Source organism: Aegilops tauschii, chromosome 1 (assembly GCF_002575655.3).
Source record: "Aegilops tauschii subsp. strangulata cultivar AL8/78 chromosome 1, Aet v6.0, whole genome shotgun sequence".
In the NCBI taxonomy this organism is placed as follows: Eukaryota; Viridiplantae; Streptophyta; class Magnoliopsida; order Poales; family Poaceae; genus Aegilops; species Aegilops tauschii.
In genome coordinates this window covers 487,018,497-487,046,189 of record NC_053035.3, presented here as the reverse complement: position 1 = coordinate 487,046,189, position 27,693 = coordinate 487,018,497, and the positions used below count along the sequence as shown (strand labels likewise).

The window sequence follows — 27,693 nt, the reverse complement described above, 5'->3', positions numbered from 1 at the left end:
TAAAGTAGCTAGTTCTATATAGTAATAATTTAATTAGATCATCAAATCTCAGATACCTAAATTTTCTTACTAAAAATAAACTAGTTCTATTAATTCAACTAATTCAACTAAGAATTTACTAAAAATAAACTAGTTTTATTAATTTTCTTACTAAAATATATAAAGTAGCTATATATAGTAACATTTTAATTAGATCATCAAATCTCATATACCTAAATTTTCTTACTAAAAATAAACTAGTTCTATTAATTCAACTAGTTCAACTAAGCATTTACTAAAAATAAACTAGTTATATTAATTCAACTAGTTCAAATAATCTCATATACCTAAATTTTCTTACTAAAAATAAACTAGTTCTATTAATTTTCTTACTAAAAATAAACTAGTTATATTAATTCAACTAGTTCAAGTCTCATATATACCTAATTAATATCTAGCTAATTCATCTAACAATTAACATTAATATTTAACAACTTTTCTATCTAATTCATTTAACATTAACATTCTAACATTCTTATCTACGTAATTCATCTAACATATTAAACAACAGAAAACAGAAAATAAGTAAAAAAAAAATGTGTGTGTGTGTATGTGTGTGTACGAGCGGGGGGCGGCGGCGTACGGGCGGCGGCGCGAGACGGCGACGTGACGGGGACGGCGCGACGACGGGCGGCGGGCCGGGGGCGACGGCGCGATCGAGACGGCGACGTACGGGGCGGCGGCGCGAGACGGCGACGACGGGCGGCGGGGGCGGCGAGGGCGGCGCGCGATGGGCGACGGCGCGGCGGCGGCGGCGATGTCGCGCGAAGAAGTTGGAGAAGAAGTGGTGGTCGATGAAACTGAATTTTTCGTAAGTGCCATATATATAGGAGGGGCCTTTAGTAACGGTTGGAGCCACCAACTCGTACTAAAGGCCAATTTTGGCCAGGTCAAGCGGCGGGAAACGACCACCCATTAGTACCGGTTGGAGCCACCAACCGGTACTAATGGGTGTGCGCTGCCACCCGCGGTGCACAATGTTTAGTCCCACCTTGCCGAGCAAAGGGCAGCCGCACTGGTTTATAAACCCAGCCGCGGCTACTCCTTCGAACTCCTCTATATAGCAGGCTTCTAGGCCTAACTATGGCGCGCTGCCCTGTGAGCCTGCTGGCCCTTCTGGGCCTGAATTTGCACACCCGAGGTCTGGCAGGCCCACTGGGCAGCGCCCCAACAATTTTTTATATAGTTTTTTTCTTTTCTGCATTATTTATTTTCTTCTATTTATTTTTGAGTAATTTTTTGGATATTTTTTTCTTTTCCGCTTTATTTATTTTTTCTATTTATTTCTGAGTAGTTTTTTTTGCTGTATTTAGTTTCTTTGTGAATATTTTTGCTTTAGCTCTCTAAACAAATTGGTAAATGAATGAAAAACAACAAATGATGTCAGAACGTGTTGAAAATTGATGACGTCGCTTTGAATGCTGCATACTGAACGCAAAAAAAGTCTGGAGTTCAAATAAGTTTAAAAAAATGAAGTGCCCGTGTAACACATGAGTTCTCGTCCGAAACCCTGATACTCCGAAAGAGATTGTCCAGTTTGTACACGAAGTGCGTCCAATTTTTGCCGTGACCCTCTCTACTCTTTTGCACATGCTATGCGGGTGAAATGATGATACCATGCCAAGTTTCAACGTTTTCAGAGTTCATTTTGTAGTGATTTTCAATTTCACGGTCATTTAACTCTCTAAACAAATCGGTAAATGACTGAAAAATAGCAAATGATGTCAGAACATGTTGAAAATTGATGACGTCGCTTTGAATGCTGCATACTGAACGCAAAAAAAGTCTGGAGTTCAAATAAGTTTAAAAAACATTGAAGTGCCCGTGTAACAGATGAGTTCTTGTCCGAAACTCTGATACTCCGAAAGAGATTGTCCAGTTTGTACACGAAATGCGTCCAGTTTTTGCCGTGACCCTCTCTACTCTTTTGCACATGCTATGCGGGTGAAATGATGATACCATGCCAAGTTTCAACATTTGCAGAGTTCATTTTGTAGTGATTTTTAATTTCACGGTCATTTAGCTCTCTAAACAAATCGGTAAATGACTGAATAACAGCAAATGATGTCAGAACGTGTTGGAAATTGATGACGTCGCTTTGAATGCTGCATACTGAACGCAAAAAAAGTCTGGAGTTCAAATAAGTTAAAAAAAAAGTGCCCGTGTAACAGATGAGTTCTCGTCCGAAACTCTGATACTCCGAAAGAGATTGTCCAGTTTATACACGAAGTGCGTCCAGTTTTTCCCGTGACCCTCTCTACTCTTTTGCACATGCTATGCGGGTGAAATGATGATACCATGCCAAGTTTCAACGTTTTCAGAGTTCATTTTGTAGTGATTTTCAATTTCACGGTCATTTAACTCTCTAAACAAATCGGTAAATGACTGAAAAATAGCAAATGATGTCAGAACATGTTGAAAATTGATGACGTCGCTTTGAATGCTGCATACTGAACGCAAAAAAAGTCTGGAGTTCAAATAAGTTTAAAAAACATTGAAGTGCCCGTGTAACAGATGAGTTCTTGTCCGAAACTCTGATACTCCGAAAGAGATTGTCCAGTTTGTACACGAAATGCGTCCAGTTTTTGCCGTGACCCTCTCTACTCTTTTGCACATGCTATGCGGGTGAAATGATGATACCATGCCAAGTTTCAACATTTGCAGAGTTCATTTTGTAGTGATTTTTAATTTCACGGTCATTTAGCTCTCTAAACAAATCGGTAAATGACTGAATAACAGCAAATGATGTCAGAACGTGTTGGAAATTGATGACGTCGCTTTGAATGCTGCATACTGAACGCAAAAAAAGTCTGGAGTTCAAATAAGTTAAAAAAAAAGTGCCCGTGTAACAGATGAGTTCTCGTCCGAAACTCTGATACTCCGAAAGAGATTGTCCAGTTTATACACGAAGTGCGTCCAGTTTTTCCCGTGACCCTCTCTACTCTTTTGCACATGCTATGCGGGTGAAATGATGATACCATGCCAAGTTTCAACATTTTCAGAGTTCATTTTGTAGTGATTTTCAATTTCACGGTCATTTAGGTCTCTAAACAAATCGGTAAATGACTGAAAAACAGCAAATGATGTCAGAACGTGTTGAAAATTGATGACGTCGCTTTGAATGCTGCATACTGAACGCAAAAAAATCTGGAGTTCAAATAAGTTTAAAAAACATTGATTATACATGTGAGGGCGTAAACATGTAAATATACATCAAAAATACATTGATTATCAATGATCTTTTTGTGTATAATCTGAATTGTCAATATGAGTCATCAACGGTTTAGAAACCGGTGAAGACTCATATTGCGACCACAAATTGTACACATAGAGTTCAATGAAGACCAAGTGCTTGTGATAGTTTGAAAAATGACATATTGAAGGTGGTAAAAATTCTGCTAGTGGAGCGAGGTGGGACTAAAAACAGCCTGCCACAACCTCTTTACTACCGGTTCATACCACAAACCGGTACTAAAGGGGCTGGCCGGGCCCCTGACTCTTTAGTACCGGTTCGTGGCATGAACCGGTACTAAAGGTTCGTTCCGAACCGGTACTAAAGATCTCCTCCCGCCTAGCAGTTGGAACCGACACTAATGTATTTAGTGCCGGCTCATATTCAAACCGGGACTAATGTGGCTCACATTTGACCCTTTTTCTACTAGTGTTTGGTTCTTTTGAGTTTGTATTATCGTGAATTTTAGACTTGTGATCATGAACTTGGTTACCATGTAGTAATATTCATCATGGACATGATTATCATGTGATGTGATATTTGTCGTGGATTTGGTTATCTTTGTGTGCTAAGAGAAATTTGTTATGCAGTGTATTATGTGCTTGTGAACATTACGTGGCTGTGCATGTGCGCTAAGGTTTATGCATTATGTGGCTATAAATAACGACAAAGTTTGAACTTGTACTGGACATTAGGGAAATGCCATGAGTCCCAACGTTTTGGACCCTACAATTTGTAAAATTTTGCGTTTCTCAGCAGGAAAACGCCGAAACTCCATGACGTTTCAGCACAGGGTAGAAACGCCGAGCACTAGAGTGTTTTACCGCAGGGAAGAAACCACCGTGACCGCGGCTTTTTCCGTGTGCCAGGTCGGCCGATCAGCGAGCATGTCCAGAGGTGAAACACCGTTGACCATGACTTGGTCTCGTGTAAGGCAAATGCCACGGTGGGTTGGCGTTTCCAATGAAAAACTTACAGAGTATGGTTAATTCATGCTGAACTTCATTAGAAAAGTGAAAACATGATTTCGGCCTCTGCTGAAGTGTATACAAGATTTTTGGCAAAAGGGCACACTTTCTTGCAACTATCTACTCCATGCAGTGTATACAAGATTCTTTGCAAAAGACACACTTCCTTGCAATCATCTACTCCATGCAGTGTAGACAAGATTTTTTTTGCTAAAGGCACACTTTCGTGCAATCATCTACCCCATGTAGTACAGTCTCTCAAAATTGAACAAATCAAGTTCTCCTGTAGCATGAGGCAGACTAAAAGCCAATACTACAGGGCATTATTGCAGAACAGCGGCAGCCTATTTTACTAGTACATGGTGGACGATGTGTTGTTTTGCATGGTTGATTGGTTTTAATAATGCACACAGCGGAAGCCAATAAGCAGGCAAGAAACCTGAAGGCAACTTGTCTGATACTACATGTCTACATGAATATAAGCACAGTTAGTTTATAGTGGTATGCCAATTGCAGTATTTCTCCTGGATATCATATAATTAAGTTTCCAATGAACAAGCTACTTATAAGTTTCCAATTGCAGTATTGTTTCGTATGACAGTACTAGTGATCCATGGTAATATACACAGCAGCAGACAACGCAATATTGTCCACAGTGGCCACCGACCTAGCGACCAATCGCAGTTCTAATACACACTGAGCAGCTCTTTAGAAGGTCCTAGTGGTTGACCTTGGTCTAACGAAGAATCCTGGGCAGACTCTCCATGCGACTCAAGTAGTTCTTTCTGTGAATCCCTTTGAGAGCACTGCATAGAAGCTTCTGGAAGTGGTAAAGTAGCATTATGTTCAGCGCCTTGACTCCATACTGCACTTGCTGATTTTTAACCGACTCGTCCGCTCCATGCCGCCCGCTATTTCTGTAATACTTCATAACTTCTTCAGGAGCTTTTGTCCCAGGTAGGTTGTACTTTTTCTTCTTTGAAGACTTGGAAGATGAAGCTTGCTGTTGCAAGGAAGATGAAGCTTGCTGTTGCTTGGAAGATGAAGCTTGCTGTTGCGAGGGGTGAACATTTGGCAGCTTTGCATATGCTGTCAATGGAGCCTTGCCCTTCCTCGATGGCTGTCCTTGCACAAGCTGTCCTTGCTGTTTACTCATTGAGGCTCTCCTAGACATTGATGGCACACACGTGGCTGGCTGAACTTGTTTAACCTTCTCCTTCCACACGGGTTGCTGCCAAATTTCATTGATTAGGAAAAGGGCCAAGAGGCAAGGGGAAGCCAAGAAAAAAAATAACAGAAAAAGGCATCCCACACCACACGATGGAAAAGGGGAAATACAGAAAGACAGTCTCGGTTACTCACTGAATTAGAGTTCCTCTTGGGTGGATTCCTACCACTGTTGCTGACCGGAGTAGAGTTTCTCTTGGGTAGGTTCCTCCCACTGTTGCTCACCCCTTGGTGATCTGCCGCGGCATGTGGAGTCCCACTATTGCTGACAGCTTGATTATCTGGAGCAACATGGACACTACCCTTGGTAGGATGCACTATTGATGTGGCTGGTGCTTGACTTGGAGCAATTTGTCCCTGACACGGTTGAACTATTGCTGTGACTGCTGCTTGTTGTCCCGGTTGAACTCGCGACTTTTGTCTCCTCACTTCCCGGTTCCCATAGCACTTGGTCAAATGAGTATTGCTATCAATATCGGTCTCCCAGTCAGCTGGAAATTCAAGAGTATTAATTATGTCCTCATAAGCTAGGTTATCTAATTTTTTTATGAATTTTAAGAGAAAATCATGCGTATTGCAAACATAGTCAATTTTAAAACAAATGTGTACGAGTGTCGGATGCACAATTATGAGATCAAATTTTTTTGCCCCATCAGCCCTAAAAAGTTCAAGAAAGTCCTCTGTTTCACCCAAAAGATCACAATCAGCAAAAATGGTTTTCTCAATTACTTGGCCTAACCACATGACGTTCTGATTCATATACCCCTCTGTTAGTTCCACGAATACGGCATGTTGACTAATTTTTGGAACACTCCCATTCACTACAATTATGTGGTTCTCATCAAAATTACGTAGACAAAGATTTGCACTGAACATATCTTTAAAAATTTGAAGCAAACCAATTAGAAGCTCTATCATATCTTCAGAAAGTAAAGGACAGATGGTGAGAACCTTTTCTCCTAAAACAGGAGCAAACTCATTTTTATCAATGGTAGATAGGTAATCAACTAAAGAGGATTTATTTGGTTTTATGACCACTCCATAAACATCACAAAAATCATAGTCCATATGCTTTCTAATTCTATTAAGAGCAATCGAAATGTTAAAGGAACTCATCTTTTAAGAGCGGTAGCTGCAGTGTATCCGAGGAGCCTCTTATAGTCTTGTTACTTGCTGCAAATAATGAAACGAAGAACAATTCAGTCAAATATCTGTAGGCATAAATGGAGAAATTTTCTTTTAAGAAAGCATCAACACATATTGACCAAAATTATCTTGTCAACTCCTACAGTAAGCTGCAAGTACTACAGTAACAGTAAATAGGCTACAGTACCAGTAAAGAGGCTACAGCGGCAGTAAATAGGCTGCCGCTGTTCTGCAACAGTGCCCTGTACTATTGGCTTTTAGCATGTCTCATGCTACAAGTGAACTTGATTGTTCAACTTTGATAGACTGTACTACATTACTGCCGCTGTTCTGCAACAGTGCCCTGTACTATTGGCTTTTAGCCTGTCTCATGCTACAAGTGAACTTGATTGTTCAACTTTGATAGACTGTACTACATGGGGTACATGATTGCAACCAAGTATACCCTCCCTTCTACAAAATATCGTGTATACACAGTAGCAGACTAAGCAATGTGCAAAAAACTACTACTACTGCGCAAAGCCATGTACTAGCAGTGCTAGATGGCTTTTAGTCTGTTTCATGCTACAAGTGAAATTGTCTTGTTCAATTTTGAGAGACTGTACTACATGGGGTACATGATTGCAAGAAAGTGTGCTCTTTTGCAAAAAAGAAATCCTGTATACAATGCAGCAGACGAGGTTTGCAAAAGATTACTACTGTGCGAAGGCGTGTACTGCCACTCTCTTTCTTGGAAATCAACAAAGAGAGGAGGGGGAGAGGATTTTACCAGCAAGATCGGGGGAGAGGGTCGCCCGAGTAGATCTCGCGCCGGAGAAGCGCCAGAAAGAGCTCGCCGCGCGTCCGCTCTGTCCCTCCGCCGTCTGGTCGAACCAAGCGGAATAGAAAGATCCGAGTGAGGGGCGAGGGGCAAAGGAGAGAGGGGAGGGAGGGGACCGGGGGGGCGGGGGGGGGGGGGGGGGGGGGGCGCACCTGCTGATCAGACACGAGGAAGCGACGGCGACGGCGGCGGAGGCGTCCCCTTGGCCCCGCAGCGGCGGCGGCGTCGCCTTGGACCGGCAGCGGCGGCAGCGTCGTTGCGAGACCCCGAAGACGGTAGCCGTTGGGACGAGGCCCCGAAAATTCCAGTCCTCGGCTTATAAAGGGGCCCTTAGATGGGCCGGCCCGTGTTCCCTTTTTGTGTTGCCTCATAGGAAATCCTGGCCCGATTTGATTCTCCAGAAAGAAAAAAAATCCTGCTCCCCTTGCAGCTTCGCCCGCCCTCCCAGACTTCTTTCAGTTCAGTTCTGTTGTCTCGACTTGTCGTCCTTCTCCGAAAGTAATTCCTGCACCAGCACCATTATTCATTAGACATGGACAAGGGCAAAACAAATCAATTTTTATGCAATTAGATTGGATTCTAGAAATCTCAACCAAGAGCATCTAACATGAATGAGTTCTTGCCATCCAGGACTAAATAGCATTACCTCTCAGCACTGTAATAGCACAAAAAATATATGCATTAGCTGAGCACTGCATGAATAATTAAGGGCAAAGATTTTCTTGTGACACCACATTTCAGTGAACATTATCTTAGATAACCTAGTACTTCAAATTCTACGCAGATATACATATGGTATGGTGTTTATCATATTCAGTAATCAAGCATGTTGATCCAGTCCAAGATTAGCAGCCGGCTGAACCTGCGGCGGCAGGGCCTGTCGCCTCGGTCGAGCCACCACCGCTTGGCGCTCAGGTTGGCTTGGTGGAGCACGCTGCAAAGCGCAAGGCAGGCCGCGGGCACCTCTCTCAGCCTGTCTGATAGTAACGCCAGGAAGAAATCCAAAGGAAAATAGGTTACCTCAATCATTGAGCTACCTCTCAACAAGACACCCAAGACATAGAAGAAGGGCAAGCTCTCTGAAGGCCAAGGCTGAAGCTGCATTTTCTTCAGCCTCTTCAGAGCGCACCGCTTCTGCCCATGACTGATGACAACCACTTAGGTAGTTTATAGTACTGGAGCTCAGCAATCCCTGCATGTTGTTCTGTGTTCTAGTTCAGTTTGCTATCCCTCTTCGTTATCTAGTGTCGAGTTTACCCTATTTCAGTTCCACTCTGTCTGTCCTGTGCATTAGGTCTCGACTCTCGGCTCTACTGCTGTTGTAAGGCACTGCATGTCATTGTCACCGCCATCTTTTATGTTTCAAATGACAAGCCCCAGTTTGCATTTACTCTCATGTCCATGTGCATGCGCATTTCCATCCATTCCTCTGTTAGTTTCTTTCATCAAATGACTGGTTTGCACTGAGAATAGCAGTGACCGGTTCTGTGTTACAGTTCAAATGCTCCTAGAAGGCGAGGTAGGTTATCAAACTATTTCTCTTGTTGCCAACCCTTGGTAAAGTTTGTTTCGTGAACTAGATATTTCCCAATTTTATGATCATGTTTAATGCGGAAATTTCTGCTAACTTTCCCCCCTTTTCATAAATGTAAGGATCTCCCTGTGGATGGGGGTGGTAAACTGAACTTGGTCCCTCTATTTCACCACAATTTATCAAAAAATAGATGTACAATGATAATGATCGCAGAACTAGAAATCCACCAAAAAGCAATAGTAAAGATATCCGTACCTTCTCTTTGCCATCAATAACGGCAACCCTGAAAAAGGTGCCAGTTAGCACCCACTTTGAACAAAGAATAGCGGCAGAGTAGCAGTAAGTTTTGTATCTTCTTGTCAGAATTTCCCTTTGCAAGCATTTGTGAATGCTTTTGGGTCAAGCACACCCATTCCTTTGATGTCTATAATTGCTGATCGGCCAGTTGTAAGTTCGAGCAAGCCCTGCAAAGCATTCAGTGCAACAGATCAAAAGTAAGATTAATCCTGAGACTTAAAAGGATTAATCCTGAGAAGTAGCAGTAACAAGCACCGTTACATAATGATTGTAAGTATAAACTTAAATGGCACTAACACTATCCAAATCATGACATCTATAGAACAATGCCACTATCATGGTAAGCTATGTGACAACTTTGGTATTGATAGCTCAATTGTATAGGCCGAAATGACAATGTAGTTTAGAAGATAACGTGGCACACGTAGCACCGAATAATATTTAATGCCACATGTGCCAATCGTCATTTCAGACCATATAAATCCCAGCTGACAAACAATATACATGATGGTCTTCTTTTTCAGTATGTGCATATATGGTGTTAGTATGGAGTATTATGCTGCTACCCCAATTCAGGTATCTAAGCACATGTTTTCATAGTTAGCAAACGTTCACTATTGAATACCATGTATACACACCAGTTAAATTTGGGAAAAGACAAAATACAGGATTAATGACTAGGCGGTGCTCTCTCGCTGAATGCTGGAGATAACATTCTAAGCTCCCAACTGAAAGTAGCACAAGTCGTATCACATGACACCCAATAAAACAAGCGCCCAATACCTCACATCCAACCAATCCCATTCTGCGCAGCTCCCAGGGATGAAATAAAATGCTAGTTAAATAAGAAAATAGAGATTGTCTTAGCGACTAGATTACCATGGGACACAACTGTGGCAGGTAAATTCTGGTTAAATAAGAAAATAGAGATGGTCTTAGCGACTAGGTTACCATGGGCCGCAAAAGTGGAAGGTACCTACTTTATGCCACATCAATACGAGCATACATGTCATCATTCACAGATGACACATAAATAACATAGGAGAAATGGTCATCAATGAGGTTACTTACATATATCAGCTCCTTACGAGCATCTTGCAGCTCATCGTTTCTCTTCTGATTCTTGACAACACTCTAGCTGTGTGACTCCATTTCTTGCAGCTCCTCACGAAGTTGTTCTATCTTCTTTGACCTGGAATATGCTTCATTACTTCCAGTTTGCACTGCAACTGTTTTTTGAACTCAGGCTTCTGCTTTTGACATTCAATTGTTGTTCTAACTTGAGAATCTTATCTAGAGTGGACTGTTTCTTCCTCTACATTTTACACACATAAGACACATAAATTAGCTTTCTCAAATACAAAACTCAAATGAAACAGCAATCAAGAGACAAACCTTGTGTTTTTCCACAAGATGCAACGCAGTTTCCTCGGCACTCTGTTGCTCCAACGCTACCATCTTAAGATGTTTTGTTTTAATTTGTGTTCTGTGTTGACACCACAACAGCATAAAGTAAGCTATATGCATAGTACCAAGGGGCAAGATACCTACTCTTGTTCAAGATCTCACACCTTTTTCTTTCAGAGTTACTTTGAGCAGCTAGCTCATCAAGCTTCTTGGATCTTTAGTCCAGTTCCTGCATTTTGTAGGGGGGAGAGAGAGAGAGGTTAAACAGCTGAAAGCTCTAACTATGCTAAGAGGATACAAATGCACATATGCTAGCAATTAGAACATAGCGGAACATATAAGTAGTGCAACTCAAGAGATCAATACAAACTTTCATTGTAAGAGTGGAGCAGCTGCTCCTTTCGCTCCATCATCTTGCCAATTGATGCACTTGTATCCTTGTACTTGCATCCAGGTGCTTCAATGTTTTTTGTTTTTAACCTCAGTTTCACTGGCCAAATTGGATACAAACTTGTCAAATTTATATCTTCCTTCATGCTGAAGATCACCGACAGTTTTCAGATCAACATTTTTCTGCAAATAGACCTTTATCACCTCATAAGAGTTTAGATCATCAGATCTTGCGACCATCCAAACATCTGTGAGACCCGATACTTCTTCGCATTCCAGTCCTGTTTGACATCCTTCTTCCTGAAAGTGATCTTCAAAGGTAATTGCATTTTAAAATCCAACCCCATCCTTTGGAAACTCCACAATGGCATTCTATGTATGGCCTCTACTGTTCCACAAAGGAAAAACCTTCTGTGGGAGAAAGTCTGACAGGCTCCTTCAACCGATTTCCCCTCTGGCCAACCTGGCGCCCATTCTTCCATTCGGTAGGCACGTAGACCAGGACATCCCTCAGGGCCACACGAACTGATCATCTCATTTTTCAAGAGGTTTAGGCTTCAATTCCATTAGCTGTGACATGAGAATCACATACTGTAATTCATACTAGTTATCATCCAAAAACCAGCATTTCCATGAGTACCCGTAGTCATCTGGATGAACAATGGCGCATCTAACTCAATTTCAACACCTAGGGCTCATGATGCTACTAGAACCAAGAGAATAGCCAATTTGTACTCCCTTTGTTATCATCCCGCCTGGCCGTGCGGGGTGATAATGTCCATGGGAGAAATCCACATGCGCTAATTTGTACTCCAGAAACGATCTGACTAACAGCATCTCCACCCTATAATTCATAGTTACCATCTAGAAAACAACATTCCCATGAGTGTCCTCAGTCATTTGCATGAACAATTGCACTACTAAGTACTTACTTCGACACCTCAAGACAAGCATGCTAGAAGAACCAAGATAAGAGCCAGTTAACACAGCATCATGAACCAAATCAACCCACAATTCATGCCTCTAGCTGTGACCATGGCTCGCATATAACCTGAGGCCTCTACATCCCACAAAGAGCTAAGCCCCTGAAGAATGTCATCTCTAACAAGCTTCATACAGCCACTCAAAGTGATATGAGAAGCACATACTAAAAGATCTGGCGAGTCGTCCAAAAGGCAACATTTCCATGGGTGCCAGTGGGCAGTGGTCAATTTCCCATTTGCGTGAACAAACGCACTACTGACATCCAAGACATGAAAGGTTGGAGCTAATCGTGCTCGGGAATGGCCAGTTTAACAATGCGTCATGAACCAAATTAACCGGCCATCCCATGCCCCTGCCCTGGCACAGGGGCACAACGCACAAGACCTGCCAACAACTAAGCATCTGGTACACATCCGACGGGGAGAATGCGGGCTCGCGGGATATATATATATACCTTGGGACGGGAGGCGGTGGGCGTCGATTCCGGCGGCGCGGTTGCGGAGGTCCGTGTCGGCGTCGTACGCCGGCAAGCCGGTGGCGGCGAGGACGGTCTCGCACGCGCGGCTCCGGCGAGCCGGGGAAGCGGCGGGCCGGCGTAGGAGGTCCGTGCTGGCGGCGCGCGGGGCGTGGCGAGGTTCTCCGCCGTGCGGTGACGGTGGGGACGGAGACAGCGATGGCCGCGGCGCCTCCTTTTTCATTCCATTCCGTGAGGTTTGGGGTGGCTGGAGCGGAGCTGGGCTCAAGGCTTGGACAGGACGAGAGGATCTCGGCCGCTGAACCTGCGTCAATATTCGTGCGGGTCCACGATCACTCTCAGCAATTTCTTTCAAAAATGACGGCCTAGTAATACTAGCAATTTCTTTCAAAAAAAGAGAATACTGCCAATTTTTCTGTAAGTAAAAGTGGATAAAACTAGAACTTCGATTGTTCTGTAACGGAGAATGTATTTCTCAGCAGCCGACTTAGACACAGTTGCTCTGTTAAACAATGGGTAAATCGGGAATTTGAAGCTTTTCTATTTTTTGAATAGTGCATCCGAGGAGGAGGAGATTTATTTATTTATTTATTGAATTCGAGGAGGGGAATTATATGTATACAATGTGTGTGATGCTTTTGTTTGGAAAATGCTATCTGCCAAACGTTTGCTGGGGATGGGATCTCAGTGAACGCACCCAGAGCCGTTAGATCCAGATCAAACGGTGGAAGTTTTCACACAAAAAAAACTACCTGCAAATTAAACAAACTACGATGGCTTTTTTGAAAAATGCCACCGTCAGCCAGATAAAATGCCACCCCTAGCGTTCGCAAAAGCGCCCTGGCGATCTTTCACCAGCTATTGTGGCCCTTCGTTATTGCAGGTCACCTACATTTCTTTTAGTTTAGTCCTTTCTTTCCATTTTCATGTGTGTTTGATTTCTTCTTTTTTAGTCAATTGTGTATCTGTGGATGATTGGGTGTGTGTAAATATATGCGCGGGTGCTATGCAATATGTGTGTAGAATGTCAAATTTATTATATGCTTATTCTTGCATCTTGTAAATATGTGCAATTTTTTGTGCAACCCAGTTTATTGTACCTTAAAAAACTTTGCTTTATTTATTTTATTAGTTACAGTATATATCTAAAAAAAGAAGGTTCAAGGAAGAAGAAGACTGATGGGCATTTGGATCTTGATCGTACGGTGGTGGAGAGCAATTTAACTGAACCGCAAAAGAAAACTCATACGTGCGTTTAATAGGTTGGCCCATTTGTATGCACTTAATTGTTCTTTGAATTGTTCATAGCGTATCTCGGCCCATTTGTATGCACTTAATTCTTCTTAGAATTGTTCATAGCAAGTATTTTCGACAACGAGTGGCGATAGAGACACACCACGTGATTAACCACTCAGTTTTTTTTTGAAAAAAGACATACAAAGAGCATCTTAGATCTATATCAAGAAAAACAAAAAGGCGGACGTAGAAGGACCAGTACAAAATAAAATTACATTGAAAAACATGCTAGTCTTCTTCTTCCTCCAATTGTACACCGCCCGTTAGAAATTGAAAATTACATTGAACCTACAGTAGAGACAATGACACTTGCAAACACCCTCGTCATACCAAACTTTGAAGACCACCATAGTCACTTGTCCCTTGAGATAAGATCTATAAATTGTTTTTTTTTGCGCATAAAGATCTATAAATTGTTGAAGCAACACAGGTTGGAGCATCACTCCATGCAGAACCGGCTTGCAATCCATCACCACCAGTTCAAATGGTTGGAGAAGCCAGGCCAAGCCGCAAAAATAACATGGCAGAAGATGTCGAAGTCACCACACCAATAGCCAGTCAATAGCTATCCTTTGAATGGCACACGAACTGGGGAATCAATAGATCTTTTCTTTAAGGCAACAACAACAGATCAGGGGACACAAATTCTCACAGGCCTTTCGCCGGCGGCGGATCAGACATCATCGAGGTAGGGAGAGACCAGAGATACCTTATTTCAACACGACATCAACCACCACCTCATCAATATCGTGGGAGAAAGAAAAACCTAAGAAAAAAACGAGACGGATGGGTCCCCATCGGACGAGGAAGAGGAGGAGACTGTGGCGGCTACTAGGGTGGAGAGGAAAAGTGATGATTAGAGCATCTACAGCCGGATCTCTCAAACCCGCCTCATACGCCCGAGTGGGCCGTCCGGTCACTGACCGGTCATGTTTTTTCGACCCAGACAGACGCCTCAAACGGGCCTCAAACGTCCGGGCTGACCGGCACCCCCCATATTCAGCCCAAATATGGGGCGAGTATGGGGGCGTCCGGGCACGTCCGCCACGTCGGAATGACGAAGGGGTCCCAGCAGGAAACACCCTCAAACACGGCGGTCCGAAACTCGTCTCCTTCGTCGGACCGGTGGCGCCGCGTGGCGTAGCTCTGGCGGGCCGCGTAGTGCATCACCCGGCTATTTAAGTCGACCGGCGGCACCGAAACCCTACCGTCCATCCATATTTTCCTCCCCCTCTCCGCCGCCACCGCCACTTTCCACTCCACCCGTCCGCCTAGTAGCCATGCCCCCATGTCGCCGGTTGAGGAGCGAGCCATTTTTGACGCCGGAGAGCCGGCTCGAGCTCCTTGAGCAGATCCGAGCTAGGCGCGACGCCCAGATTGCCACGGGGCTACCTCCGGATCCACTGCATCCGGAGGAGGAGAAGGTGGAGGAGGACGAGGAGGACTTTGAGGAGGAGGGGGATAAGCCGAAGGAGGAGGATGCGGGGACGCTGGCGACGAGGATCTGCAGGCGGAGCAGCAGGCCATCCTCGATTCCTGGTGAATACCCGCGGACTAATTTGAGACGTGCCCGATCAATGGCCACGGATGTGCCCGGGCTCATCCGCGGGCGTTTGAAGGCTTGAATTTACCAAGTCCGGCTGCAGATGCTCTTAACGACCCAACTTAATAAAACGATCGCCACCAGCCAGCAAGACTGGTTAGCTTTTCTGAATGTGTTGTTTAACAACGGATCCACCACAAGTACCAACAGGCTGTAGCCATCACCTCAGCCACCCCACATTTTGAAGACTACGGTACTGATCTGATGATGATTCAAGTAATTCTTCCATCATTTTTGAACCCGGTCTGTCTACAGCAAAGACTGGTTAGCTATTTTAAAACCAACACTCAACAACAATAAAATGATCGCCCTAATAAAGGAAACTTAACAAAACGATTAACTCTTAATCGAAAACCAAAGTGCACCACAGCTGGCACCCCTCCTCCTGCAACAAGCGCGCGTGCATGTGCGGCTACGGGAGTTAGTACGCACGTGCGAACCCAAACCAAACCATACAGGGCAAAGAGAAGAAGAAGCGGGCATTGTCAGTTGCGAAGGAAAGCGGCGCACGTTAATCAGCGCGTGACACGTCGTCGCCATGGCCGCTTCGGGAGCTCCCGGCGGGCGCCTTTCCGAGTTAGGCGTGCCGAAAGTGCCCCGCTCACGTCGCCGCCCGCCCCGGCCCCGACTATATATGCGAAACGCCGACGTGTTACGCTGGCGACCGCGTTACGCCGCAGGCCCGGTACGCGCGCGCCGGAGGGGAGGGGAGGGGAGGACCATGCAGTGCGCGGCGGACGGCGGCGGCGCGGAGCCGGCGGTGAGGAAGGGGCCCTGGACCATGGAGGAGGACCTCGTCCTCGCCAACTACGTCGCCGCCAACGGCGAGGGCGCGTGGAACAGCCTCGCCCGCGCCGCCGGTACGTACCATATCGATCATCAGTAGTACTATATCCCAGCCGTGCATGGCATGGCGGTGCACGTAGTACGTAGTATGTGTGAGAACAAATTATGTCATGTATGCAGGGCTGAACCGGACGGGGAAGAGCTGCCGCCTGCGGTGGCTCAACTACCTGCGCCCCGACGTGCGGCGGGGCAACATCACGCCGGAGGAGCACCTGCTCATCGTGGATCTCCAGGGCAGGTGGGGCAACCGGTGGTCCAAGATCGTCAGGCACCTCCCCGGCCGGACCGACAACGAGATCAAGAACTTCTGGAGGACCAAGATACAGAAGAAGCGCCGCGCCGGCGCCACCGCCAGCGACAGCGCCGGGTGCCAGCTTCTGAGCTCGACGGCGGTGACCGAGTCTCAGAGCAGCAGCAGCAACTCCGTGGTCCGGCCGGGCGGCATGCCGCACTACGACGTCGTCGCGGCGACGACGCAGCCAGGCGGCTGGGGTGATCACCAGCTTGGCTACGCCGTGCAAGGAGGAGGTGATGCCGCGTGTGCCGGTGGAATGGACGGCGGCGTGCCGCCGGAGTTCTTGCAGGCGGCGGCGGTGGCGGCCGACAACTTCTGGGGCCTCGAGGAGTTCTGGCCAACGGTGCCGCCGTCGCTCCACGGCGACTACTGATTGCGACGGATGCTGTTGTGCCGTGTGCCGCCTGTATAGGTATCCACATCGGTGTGCTAGTGAGTTGGATTCGTTTGCTAGAACAAAGCGTGCCGGCTTCGCTAAAATTTCAACTGAAATTTCACTCGAGTTCGTCTCAAGCCAAAGCTAAATTAATTTTGCCGGGCAAATCTAAAAAATGTTGTCTGTCTTTGGGATGAGTTCAGACCTACTGTAGATTAAGTGTTGAAGGTCGAAACCTCAATTCTTGCAAGCACATTAGAGCCGTCAATGCTTCTTTGAGATTCACACTATACGTCAATGTATTTTTCCTGCATTGCTCTGTATTAGATCTAGTTTGTACACTTCGTAATTAACTTTTGGTTGGAGCTACGATTTAGTAAATGAACAAGTTTCACTTTTTGCAAAGTTGCAAATTTGTATGAAAATGTTTGATTCCATTTTTTTATGAAGTACTCCTACATATTTTTATTCGGTTTGAAATGCATTCCACTTAGTTTTAGTACCGATTTAGAAATTTTGAAATGCGCTTACCGAAACCTAGTCTTGTCAGTAATACTCCAAACACTTCTTAAAAATTTCAAATAATTTACAGATTTGAAGGAAAGAAAAGAAAATCAAAAGATTCCGAGTTGTCCAAAAAAAAGAATAAAAATTAAATGCACCAGAATAACTTAATTTGATTGAACTATAATGGAATTGATTAAAAAGTTGTGAAGTCTTTGTGGGATGTTTATGAAATATGACTAAAATAAGCGTGGCTATTTATCAATATGTTCTTTAACCTTTTTAAAAGAAATAAATAATCCACAAATTTGTATGAAATTTTACAATTTTCATAGAATTGAAATGGAAATTTCAAATTATTTTTTATTTCAAAAAAATCATTTTTATTCATGTTTGAAAAAATAGAGTAAGTGTCATTTTTTGAAAGAACTTCTCCAATATAGTTCATAAATATTCACTAAAAATTTAATTATTCCCTTAATATTTATACCAATGTAATAAATTCCCATATAAGTACAAAAACTATTCCAAATATTGAAACTTGCATTTAGATTTTTGAAAAAATAATTGAAATCCATTTAGATTTTTGGATTTTGTGAAAAAAAAAGTATATTGTTTTTGTGCATGAATCTCGGAACTTCAATTTCAAAGCTCACAGCCTTGCTAAGGGCATGTACAATGGTTAAACAGATAGTCTTATTTTAAGCGTTGCATGTAATTCAGATATAACAAAAAAAGCATGTCTACAATGGATTCTCTTGGCTTTATCTTCAATAACTAGCTATTCATAAAAACATGGTGAGACATATTGTGCTAAGAGATCATCTCTTAAATGAGAAGACAAATCTTTTCTTATATTTTCTCTCTTCTTCACCTCAGCATTTATTCTACGCGACACTCCTTGTTTATAGGGTTCTACGTGGCATTCCTAAGATAATACCATTGTACATGCCCTAATCCGCTACTTCTTTAGATATGGGTGGCCATTTTAGTCTGGGTAGGCCCTATGGTCCCCTTTGTGTACATGCAAACATTGTGTGTTTTTCTGATAAATGAAAATATTATGGTTGATCAATAAACTTGGAAAACAGCAATCCTGCCTGGGCTGTCGTTCCGTGCATTGGTCAGTCAGGGCGTATCGCATTGTTACCGGTTGAGCGCACGGAACTATTCAGCGATTCCTGCACCTGTACTCACTGTAACCTGACTTGTGCAACACCGCAGGTAGTCAGTCACATAGTATATCGAACTCCAAGTGGCTTGCATTTTACATCGACCAGGCCATGTCCAGAACAGCCAGTGCATATCATAATGCATTCCCTCGAGAGACAATTACATACCATATCTAATCAAAATTCTGAAACGAAACATCAGAATTCAGGTTCGCATCGTAGTGGAGATTAAAAAACAGAGCAAGAAACAGAGTATATAAAGGACGCAAGATCTTGCAACTGGCCGGATACAATTACAATTACACAAGAGAAAATGTCTTTTCGACAAGGAAAAATTTGGTAAAATTATGGAATTCCTAGTAGCAATGTAGGAGTAGCAGCAACGTCGTCAAGGTCAGGCTCAGGCGACGGTGACCTTGGCGCCGACGGCCTCGAGCTGCTTCTTGGCGTCCTCGGCCTCGTCCTTGCCGACGGCCTCCTTGAGCTTCTTGGGGAGGCCCTCGATGAGGTCCTTGGCGTCCTTGAGCGCCAGGTTGGTCAGCGCGCGCACCACCTTGATGGTGGCGATGCGGGCGCTGCTCGGCACCTCCTCGATCACCACGTCGAACTCCGTCTGCTCCGCGGGCGCCTCGACCTCGGCCGCCGCTCCGGCCGGGGCGGCCACGGCGGCGGCGGGGGCGAACGCGGCCGCCGACACGCCCAGGCGCTCCTGCAGGTGGTCCACCAGCCCGCGCGCCTCCTCCAGGGTCAGCCCCGCGATGGCGTCCCCCAGCTCCAGCACCTTCGGGGAGGCCGCGGCGGTTGAGGTGCAAGCGACGGCGACGGAGGGGCGGCGACCGTGGATGGGGAAGAATGGGTGTGGTCGGCGCAGGGAGGTGGTGGCGGGCTTGGCGTGGAGGAGGGAGAGGGCCGAGGAGAGAGCGGTGGAAGCCATGGCCATGGCGCTGAGTGTTTCTCGGATGCTCTGCTCTCCCTGGCTCGGTGTTGGCGACGGCAGAGGGGAAGAAAAGAGGCGCGCGAGGATAAGATAAGAAGATGTGTCACGTAGGAAACGAATGTGACGTGCGTTAGCCACGACAGCTGCACATTTCTGGCCGTTGGATAGCTGATGGACGGTGATCAGAATGCTTATAGTTTGTTCAAGAATCCATTCATGCAGAAAGAATCGATTCACGCAAAAGGAGGAAGATGACATCCATCCATCCATCGATGTAGCACTGAGAAACAAAACCCCAGCTAAGAGCATCCCAAAAAAGAATCTTGCAAGGGTAACTTGCGAGACTGCAATTGATCGACATCCTGCACATTGTTTGATCCCTTGGAATGGAAGGAATACGGTGAGTGGCAACCAACGTTGGATTGGATTGGATGGATCCTTAGCTTTGCCATGGATGCCGGCAAGGAACGGCATAGCATAAATTGCAGAGTTCGCAAGCTCCAATCCTCCCCTTGTACACTAGACCAAACCCAGCCCTCGAGCTCACTCCAAGCATATATATGTCAACCCAAGCCGCGAGAAATTACAAGTACGTGCGCTGCACATCGTAGTCCCCTTCATTCCACCGGTCACCACCGCGAAGCAAGCGAGCATCAGCAGCGATGGCGTCGGCTGGCGAGGGGACGGGCATCATCATCCACGCGCGGCCGCTGCAGGACGCGGCGTCGGCTGGCGCCAGCGGCGGGGGTTCGTACACGGCGGTGTTCGTGGTGCTGGGCGTCATCGCGGCGCTGATCGTCATCTCCTGCCTCGTCGGCCAGGTGTGCACCAAGAGGCACCTCCGCGCGCGCCCGCGCAGGGACCGCGTCGCCTACTACGACGACGACCTCGAGGGCGGCGGGTACGGCCACGGCCACGGCGTCGCCAAGATGGAGGCCGCCGCGCCGGCCACGGTGACCGCGGTGGTGCCGGCCGCGGCGTCCGTGGAGATGAGGCAGGTGGCTTGACGGTGCCAGAGAGCGCGGTGCAGGAAGCCGGCGTGGCATGGCATGGCATGGCATGATTTGGTTCCGACGCGTGTGTACGTACGCAGTCTTGTTCATGTGAACTCCCGTGTGAATAGAACGTGTCTCCATAGCCACGACTGTAAATATGAAATTTGTTGTGATTGTGATTATATATAGACCTGAAGTACTCCCTTCGTCTGAAAATACTTGAATGTATTTGGATTACAGATTTAAATCCCAATAAGTGTACAACTAAATTTTAAATTCTTAGTATTGAGGCAGCAGAACTGCAGAAATATACGTATATTGCAGTGGGTTTATTTGTTAGAGCTGAAAGAATAAAGAAAATGCATGCAAGAAAATTACTATCTTCCTAACCAGTAATTAGGAGCTCCTAGGTGCTCCACCCACCCACATCCTCTTCTTGTACCCGTCTCGAGATCCTCAAGATATGTTGTACTCCCTTCGTATCAAAATAAGGCTTTGTTTGTTTCGGGTTCGCTTGGATTTTAATCAACTGCAGATTCACTTCAGTGGCAAAACTGATTCAACGAATCAGCTTCGCCACCGAAATACACTTTGAGGTGCTTCACGAAATTGCACTAAAAGTGGCCCAAATCCAGATTCAACTTCACTGGCAAAGCTGATTTCAAATAGTTGTTTATTTCATATTTCGGATTTAGCTTCAGCAAAGCTGAATCTGGTCACAGAATCCAAAAAAACAGGCCTTAGGTGTCGCCGAATCAGGGACGCTTATTTTGGGAAGAGAGGGAGTATATGTTTAGTACATCCTCCTATCAATAGTAAATGTCGCAGTTTTAACTATGGTTGAACAAATCTTAGCTTAAAACTGCGACACATATTTTCGATCGGAGGGAATACAAAATTTTGTATCAGCTATTTCCGTTAAACCACATGCGATGTACTATGTTGTACTTTCTTCATTGATTCACATCAATAGACACTGCGTGGGGAAGACTTTTCCACTTCAAGATTTAAATCACCCGACACTAACAATTAAGTTTCAGTTACTAAGACAACTAAGTTCATAGATTTTGGCTACTTAGTTCAAAGATTCCAATAGTTTAACTCAAGTTTGAAACCCAACTTAATATCTGCATAACTGCGCACATATATTTTAGGATATAGAAAATTTCAAACTATTTATACTTCATAGCTACCCTATTTTTTCATTGAAGTTATGTGCTTTGAATCTGCATAAAGCACATAACTATTTTAAACCACATAACTGTGAGATGGTTTATTAGATATTAAGTGTTCCTGTACCCTATTTCCACCCGCACGGATGCTTTTAAACCACTTATTTTGAATCATAAATGGAACACTTAATAGTACTAGTCTTCTTATCTAACTGAAAAATAATCCCTAGTATGATTGTTGTGAATATCATGATATTGAATTCCTGAAAATTATGTCTCTCCTAAGGAAAGAATACTAAGACTTCCATGGTGCCTTTTTGAGCAGAGAATTCCATGTTACCGATTCCAAGAATGTTTTGAAAAATCCATCTTATAAATGTAATCTCATTTTAAGTAAAAAATAATAATAATTTCATCACATCAATTATAAAAATGTCATGATACTAATTTTGAGAATTATGTCTCTTCCAAGAAAATTAAGAATTTCATGGTACTAATTCCCGGCGGAGTTCCTAAATTAAATTTGAAATTTAAACAAAAAACAGATAATACCGCGATATCTTATATCATCTATTCTCTCGGGTTCCCGTGATCTAACTTATGTTTTAATTAGTAACTATTTGTGGTTATCTACTATTAAAGGGGAGTCTATAGGCATGGTGGTACGTTGAGGTTTGGTTGGTTTCGTACGTATTGTTTAACGTTAATTGTGTGGATATCATTCTTTGGATGGGAGAGGTCACAAAGAAATTATGCAAAGAATGATAGAGAGTTATATGCCATGATATTTGCTTGTGAAAAGTTGAGACCTTATGTTACATAAACAAAGGTCATTGTTTACACGGATCGCCAGGCATTGAAAGAGGTGGTTTTCTTTTTAGCAAAGAAAGATTCGAAACCGAAAGATCCAGTGGGCTCTTCTCTTACAAGAATTTGATATGAAGACATTAGATCGTAGTGACATAAATAACACATAAGTGAATGTCTCTTTAATAAGCCGGAATAAAGAAGACAGTCAAAAAGATTATGGTATTATTAAGGACAGTAAAACTGAGCCACTTTCGAGCGCTCTCACGCATCCTCATGTTTCAGCCATCGGATTGCAGTTTCTGATTGTTCCTGGTCGTCCGATCAACGATGCAGCACCACTGGACCACGATTGGGCCGAATGTCCTGTGGGCAGCTACTCCCGTAGCAAATCAGAGGCCTCTGGTTTACTGGGCCTTTCATGCTGAAGCCCACGGGCACTACCATTAGCCCTGGAAAAAAATCGCATTTGCGATGCTTCCTCACCTCCCCGGCCTCTCCTGGGCGAGACCTATCTTGTCGCCGCCCTACACCCACCTTGACCGCCGCCGTCACCGACAACAACCTCGACTATCTTCTCCGTTCTCGCAGGTCCTTCACGCCCTCAACCGGCTACCGCCCATCCACCCCCGGCGGCTCTAGGAGGGGCACCACAACCGCAGGCACCGGTGGCAGCGGCATGCCGTCCACGCTGCGCTCGTGCACCACCAGCGGCCCATTCAAGTCCAAAGCCAACCCGCCGCCGTCGGCCGCGGTGGCCAGGCTGCGACTCGCCTACGACCGGTCCCCGGGATCCGCTGACACAAATCCCCTCGTTGAGTGGCGGGTGTCCAAGATCGGCACGCCTCCTCCAGATGTGAGTTTCTCTTAGAATTTTTTTTTTCTGCTATGGGTAGGATAAAAGTGATGTGCGTTTGCCAAAAAGCCGTGCCAATTTTCTGTGCAATGACCGCGGCAGAAGCAGCTACCGAGGGAGATCGAGCTGTAGGCTTGAGTCCACACACGATGACCTCAAGAAGGCCAAGGATTAGCTCTACTTTGTCATCGGTGAGAAGGACCATGTCGTGGGCGAGCTCAACGAGGCCAAGAGGGTGGCTGATGAGATACATGAGATGCTCTAGGACGCTGCACCAAGATCGAGAAGGCCAAGTGGTGGGCTGAGGAGGCCACCGAGATCGAGAAGTTCCGGGCAGGCGAGGCGGGCATCGACGACGACGAGGTGCAGAAGCGGGAGGAGTGGTAGAGGGAGGTCGACTGAGTGCGCGGCCAGCATGCGGCAGACTTGGAGATACTGGTCACTACCAGTACCACAGAGGCGCTAGAGAGGTTCATGCGCGAGCTTTTGATGGCCACCGAGCCAAATAAGGCCGAGCTTGGCATGTAGACGATGCCACGAAGATCACCAAGGTCAACGCAGACAAGGTGGACATCCTCTCGGGCGAAGTCATCCGCTTGAAAGGCACATAATAACTTCCGGTATCTATGTAACCCAACAGAACTCTGAATGACTGAATCTGATATGTTATATATATAACCAGCCTCCTTGAAGTTGCTAACTAGAGGCCCGTTTCTATTTCAAAATCATTTTTAAGAATCTATGCTTCTGCAGGTTGCAGGCCTAATATCATTACATTGTGCACTTGGACTAATACCGTGATATTTGTGTGCTTACCTACATGTATACTAATTTGCATTCTGCAGTCTGCATACACAACCCTTTGTTCAATAACAAAAATGCAGATGGTATATAATGACATTCTATCAATTTTTCATGGCTTGCATTTTCGCTTCCCCTTATTGCGATGCTGCAAGAAGCACATATGCACTCTATCCTTGTGTCCAGATTCAGCAAGCCCATGTTTCTCAATGAGATAAACGCACCATTCGTCACTGCACTCTCGCGAGATGAGCACATTGGTCACACAAGTCTCAAAACGTGGAGAAGTGGTCAGTTTGGTTTGTTTTATGAGTGAATGGGTCACTTCCCCGTTGCGTGCGTGGCTTGCTGATCAGCGTATGGCCCACTGTCAGGAAATTTGTGATGGGTTTCTTTGCAAATTGTGCATCCCCTCCCTACTTAAAATCCCCAATTCTGCCCGATTCCGGGAAAACCCTAGCTTTTCTTCTCACCTTCTCCTCTCTCTCGATCTGCCACAGCCGTCGCCGTCGCTGTCACCTCGCTCGAGATGGACCAGTTCGAGGGAGAGAGCTGGCGGCCGGAGAACAGGGAGGGTAGTATCTTCTTCCCGACGGAGAGCTGGAGGCGTGGTGAGCCAGAGTTGCGGCCTGAGGTCGGTCGCTATGTGTTGAGGCGCATGGCTGGGATGTACCGGCTGGAGGAGAAGCTATGCAGTCGTGTGCTGGTGGGTACGGTGGAAGGGAACCGGCCTCCCGTGTCGCCGGCACAGGTGGTTGCTGCTTTGGAGGCGCAATGCGGCGTCTGCCGCGACGACGTCATGGTTGAGGTATGTTCGCCTCCGGCGGATTTTCTTGTACGGTTTCGGTCCGGCGAGGACTGCACTCGCGTGCTCATCTACCACTCCCGCAAGCTTACCGTCGGCGGAGAGACAATCCAGTTTAGTCGCTGGCATCATGGGAAGTGTGGCGATGAGTCGTCTATGAAGTTTTTGACAAGGTTGAGCTTTGATGGGCTCCCGCAAGAGGCATGGGAGGTCGAGTTCGTTACCAACCTTGTTAGCAGTCTCGACAGCGATCTCGTTAAGACGTTGAAGCCCACTGATCGGTGCTTCGTCGTTGTTGAAGCGTGGATGAAGAACCCAAACAAATAGCCTAAATTATATGAAGTGGAGCTGCCAGAGCCTGAAGTACGACAAGATTACCCAACCTCTGACTCTGACGGGCCAATTTCACCGCCTAGTAGTCGTCTGAAAGATGAGAAGCCAACAGTTGTTCATTTTCTGAAGATCCATGTTCTGAAGGTTATAGATCACTGCCCTATCTTAATAGAGTTGCCGCCTGCTTATGATTATGACGAAGAATCCAACAGCGCTCGGTGTCACACTTTCACTTGTTATCCTGGTACAATAGATGGTGCAGAGAGGGCATACATTGGTGGTGGACATGGTTTTGCAGGGCCAGGGTCCGATGGCCGTGCAGGTGGTCTGTTCAAGATGTAGATCAGACAGAGATGTTGCATCTCTTTTATTGGGCAATGTAGCATGTAAGTTTGTTGTGTGTATGTAAGACTATTGTATCTAGATCGGCTTCATGCAGTATGTTGGGTTGTGAACCTATTTTATGTAAGAGATCTATTTATGATGTGTGACTGATGTGAGACTGTTGCATGAAATTCAATTGTTGTTGCACAACATTAACATGATGGTATATGCAATTGAATTGACAAGAGATATCTCATTTAACAAAAGAGAAGAAACCACAGAGAAATTATCTTGCAGAGATCTTCTTTTTTTCATCCAAAAGGATTAGATGTACCAAAAGTACCTACACAGAACACTACCAGAAGAACAAGTTCATTTTGGAACTACTACATTACTAAATGACAAAGCATGATCTCAGTCTTGTGGTGTTGATTTTGTGTTGTTGATCTCCTCTTCATCCATGCTTATGCCAGTTGCATATGTTGGTCCTCTTCTACCCCCTCTTCCTCCTCTTCTTCCTCCCCTTCCCCTCTTCTTCCTGCTCTTCTTCCTCTTCACTACAAAAAAAAGACACATCCGTGACATTTTGGGCCGAACGAAAAAAAATCTGTCATACATATGACACTTCTATGAAGATAATTGTGACAAAACCCGGTATCATCATAGATGTGGTGGGCTCCTACTTCTATGACAAAAAATCATGACAGAAAATGGGCTTTTCGTCCTGGGCGGGCCGGAGACGCAGCTGCATGACATTCTTTGGGCCGTCCATGACGGAAAAAACCGTGGTAGAAGCGAGGGGGAGGAAAATTTCGGGGAGTTCCCGGTTACGGTGGGAGGTCGAGGGCCGAGCGATGCGCGTGTCTCTCGTACACGTACGCGCGTGTGTGCGAGGCGTTGGCTCTAACTGAACCCGAGCGAGGCGTTGGGCTCTAACTGAACCCGAGCGGTTGCACTGCAGGCTACGCGTTACTGAACCCGAGCGATCGATCGATGGCTGTTAACTGAACCAGATCGAGCGATTCCTTCGCTACTGCTGGTAACTGAAGCCGATCGATTGGATGAACAGTGAGCGTTGCGGGGGGGGGGGGGGGGGGGGGGTTGGATGAACAGTGAGCGGTGGCGTTGCCTCTGGATGAACAGGACCCCGTGGTGTGGTGAAGGGCTGGACGAACAGTAGACGGTGGAGGGGTGCCCGTGAAGGGGTGGTTGAACAGGACCCCGTTGTGTGGAGGGCTGGATGAACAGTAGACGGTGGAGGGGTGGTTGAACAGTAGCCGGTGGAGTAGCGCGCGGTGGAGGCTGGATGAACAGGAGCCCGTGGAGGCTGGAGGAGGTCGACGGTAGCCCGTGGAGGCTGGAGGAGGTCGACGGTGGAGATGAACAGTATCCCGTGGAGTCCCGTTTTGCGGTCCGCCACACCCCTCCCAATGAACAGGACCCCCGTTTCGACCGTAGGAGGTCCGTTTCGTCCGTTTTGCGGTACGCCACACCCCTCCCGATCAACATGACCCCCGTTTCGATCGTAGGAGGTCCGTTTCGTCCGTTTTGCGGTACGCCACACCCCTCCCGATCAACAGGACCCCCGTTTCGACCGTAGGAGGTCCGTTTCGTCCGTTTTGCGGTACGCCACACCCCTCCTGATGAACAGGACCCCCGTTTCGACCGTAGGAGGTCCGTTTCGTCCGTTTTGCGGTACGCCACACCCCTCCCGATCAACAGGACCCCGTTCCGAACATAGGAGGTCCGTTTCCTCCGTTTTGCGGTACGCCAGGCCTCGTTTCCATCGCCTGTTCCGTCCAAGCCCTCCCGATGAACACGACCACACATTCCATTCCGACCCAGCCGGTTGGCTCCCACGCGTTCCGTTGCCTCCCGATGAACACGACGCATTCCGTTGCCTCCCCATGAACACGTCGCATTCCGTTGCCTCCCCATGAACACGACGACAACACTGTTTCTCCGTTCCGACCCAGCCATGTACACGAGCCCTGGCCGTACGTATGCGCGAGTAGGCATTCGAGACCCTGCTCGTATGTACGTACGTGGTCG

At 46.0% G+C, this 27,693-nt stretch overlaps 2 protein-coding genes and 1 long non-coding RNA gene across 4 annotated transcripts; 1 reads left to right on the top strand and 2 right to left on the bottom strand.

The window, feature by feature from the left end:
• Positions 1-4,731: 4,731 nt before the first annotated feature.
• Positions 4,732-12,796, bottom strand: LOC109761985 (uncharacterized). 2 transcript variants are annotated; one of them, XR_012187987.1, is made up of 10 exons: positions 11,265-11,516; positions 11,041-11,160; positions 10,835-10,899; positions 10,659-10,749; positions 10,335-10,578; positions 9,222-9,430; positions 7,585-7,937; positions 7,382-7,475; positions 5,602-6,639; positions 4,732-5,470 (listed from the first exon to the last, which is right to left on the bottom strand). It is a non-coding gene; the product is annotated as an uncharacterized lncRNA (long non-coding RNA). The 2 variants fall into 2 exon arrangements; XR_012187986.1 differs by lacking the exons at positions 11,041-11,160; positions 11,265-11,516 and adding an exon at positions 12,499-12,796.
• A 2,299-nt stretch (positions 12,797-15,095) lies between these two features.
• LOC109761937 (MYB-like transcription factor EOBII) lies at positions 15,096-17,372 on the top strand. The gene is made up of 2 exons (XM_073497853.1): positions 15,096-15,354; positions 16,385-17,372. The coding sequence occupies exons 1-2, from the start codon at positions 15,096-15,098 to the stop codon at positions 16,930-16,932; spliced, it is 807 nt and encodes a 268-aa protein (XP_073353954.1). The 3' UTR covers positions 16,933-17,372.
• A 1,477-nt stretch (positions 17,373-18,849) lies between these two features.
• On the bottom strand, positions 18,850-19,833 carry LOC109761967 (large ribosomal subunit protein bL12c). The gene has a single exon (XM_020320775.3). It carries the CDS (start codon positions 19,816-19,818, stop codon positions 19,012-19,014), a length of 807 nt encoding a protein of 268 aa, XP_020176364.2. The 5' UTR covers positions 19,819-19,833; the 3' UTR covers positions 18,850-19,011.
• Positions 19,834-27,693: the final 7,860 nt, after the last annotated feature.

Coding starts and splice junctions, on each gene's coding strand:
- LOC109761937 (XM_073497853.1), top strand. CDS start 15,096: ATGCCCCCATGTCGCCGGTTGAGGAGCGAGCCATTTTTGACGCCGGAG. Junction 15,355..16,384: donor CAGGCCATCCTCGATTCCTG/GTGAATACCCGC, acceptor TCATGTATGCAG/GGCTGAACCGGACGGGGAAG.
- LOC109761967 (XM_020320775.3), bottom strand. CDS start 19,818: ATGGATGGATGGATGTCATCTTCCTCCTTTTGCGTGAATCGATTCTTT.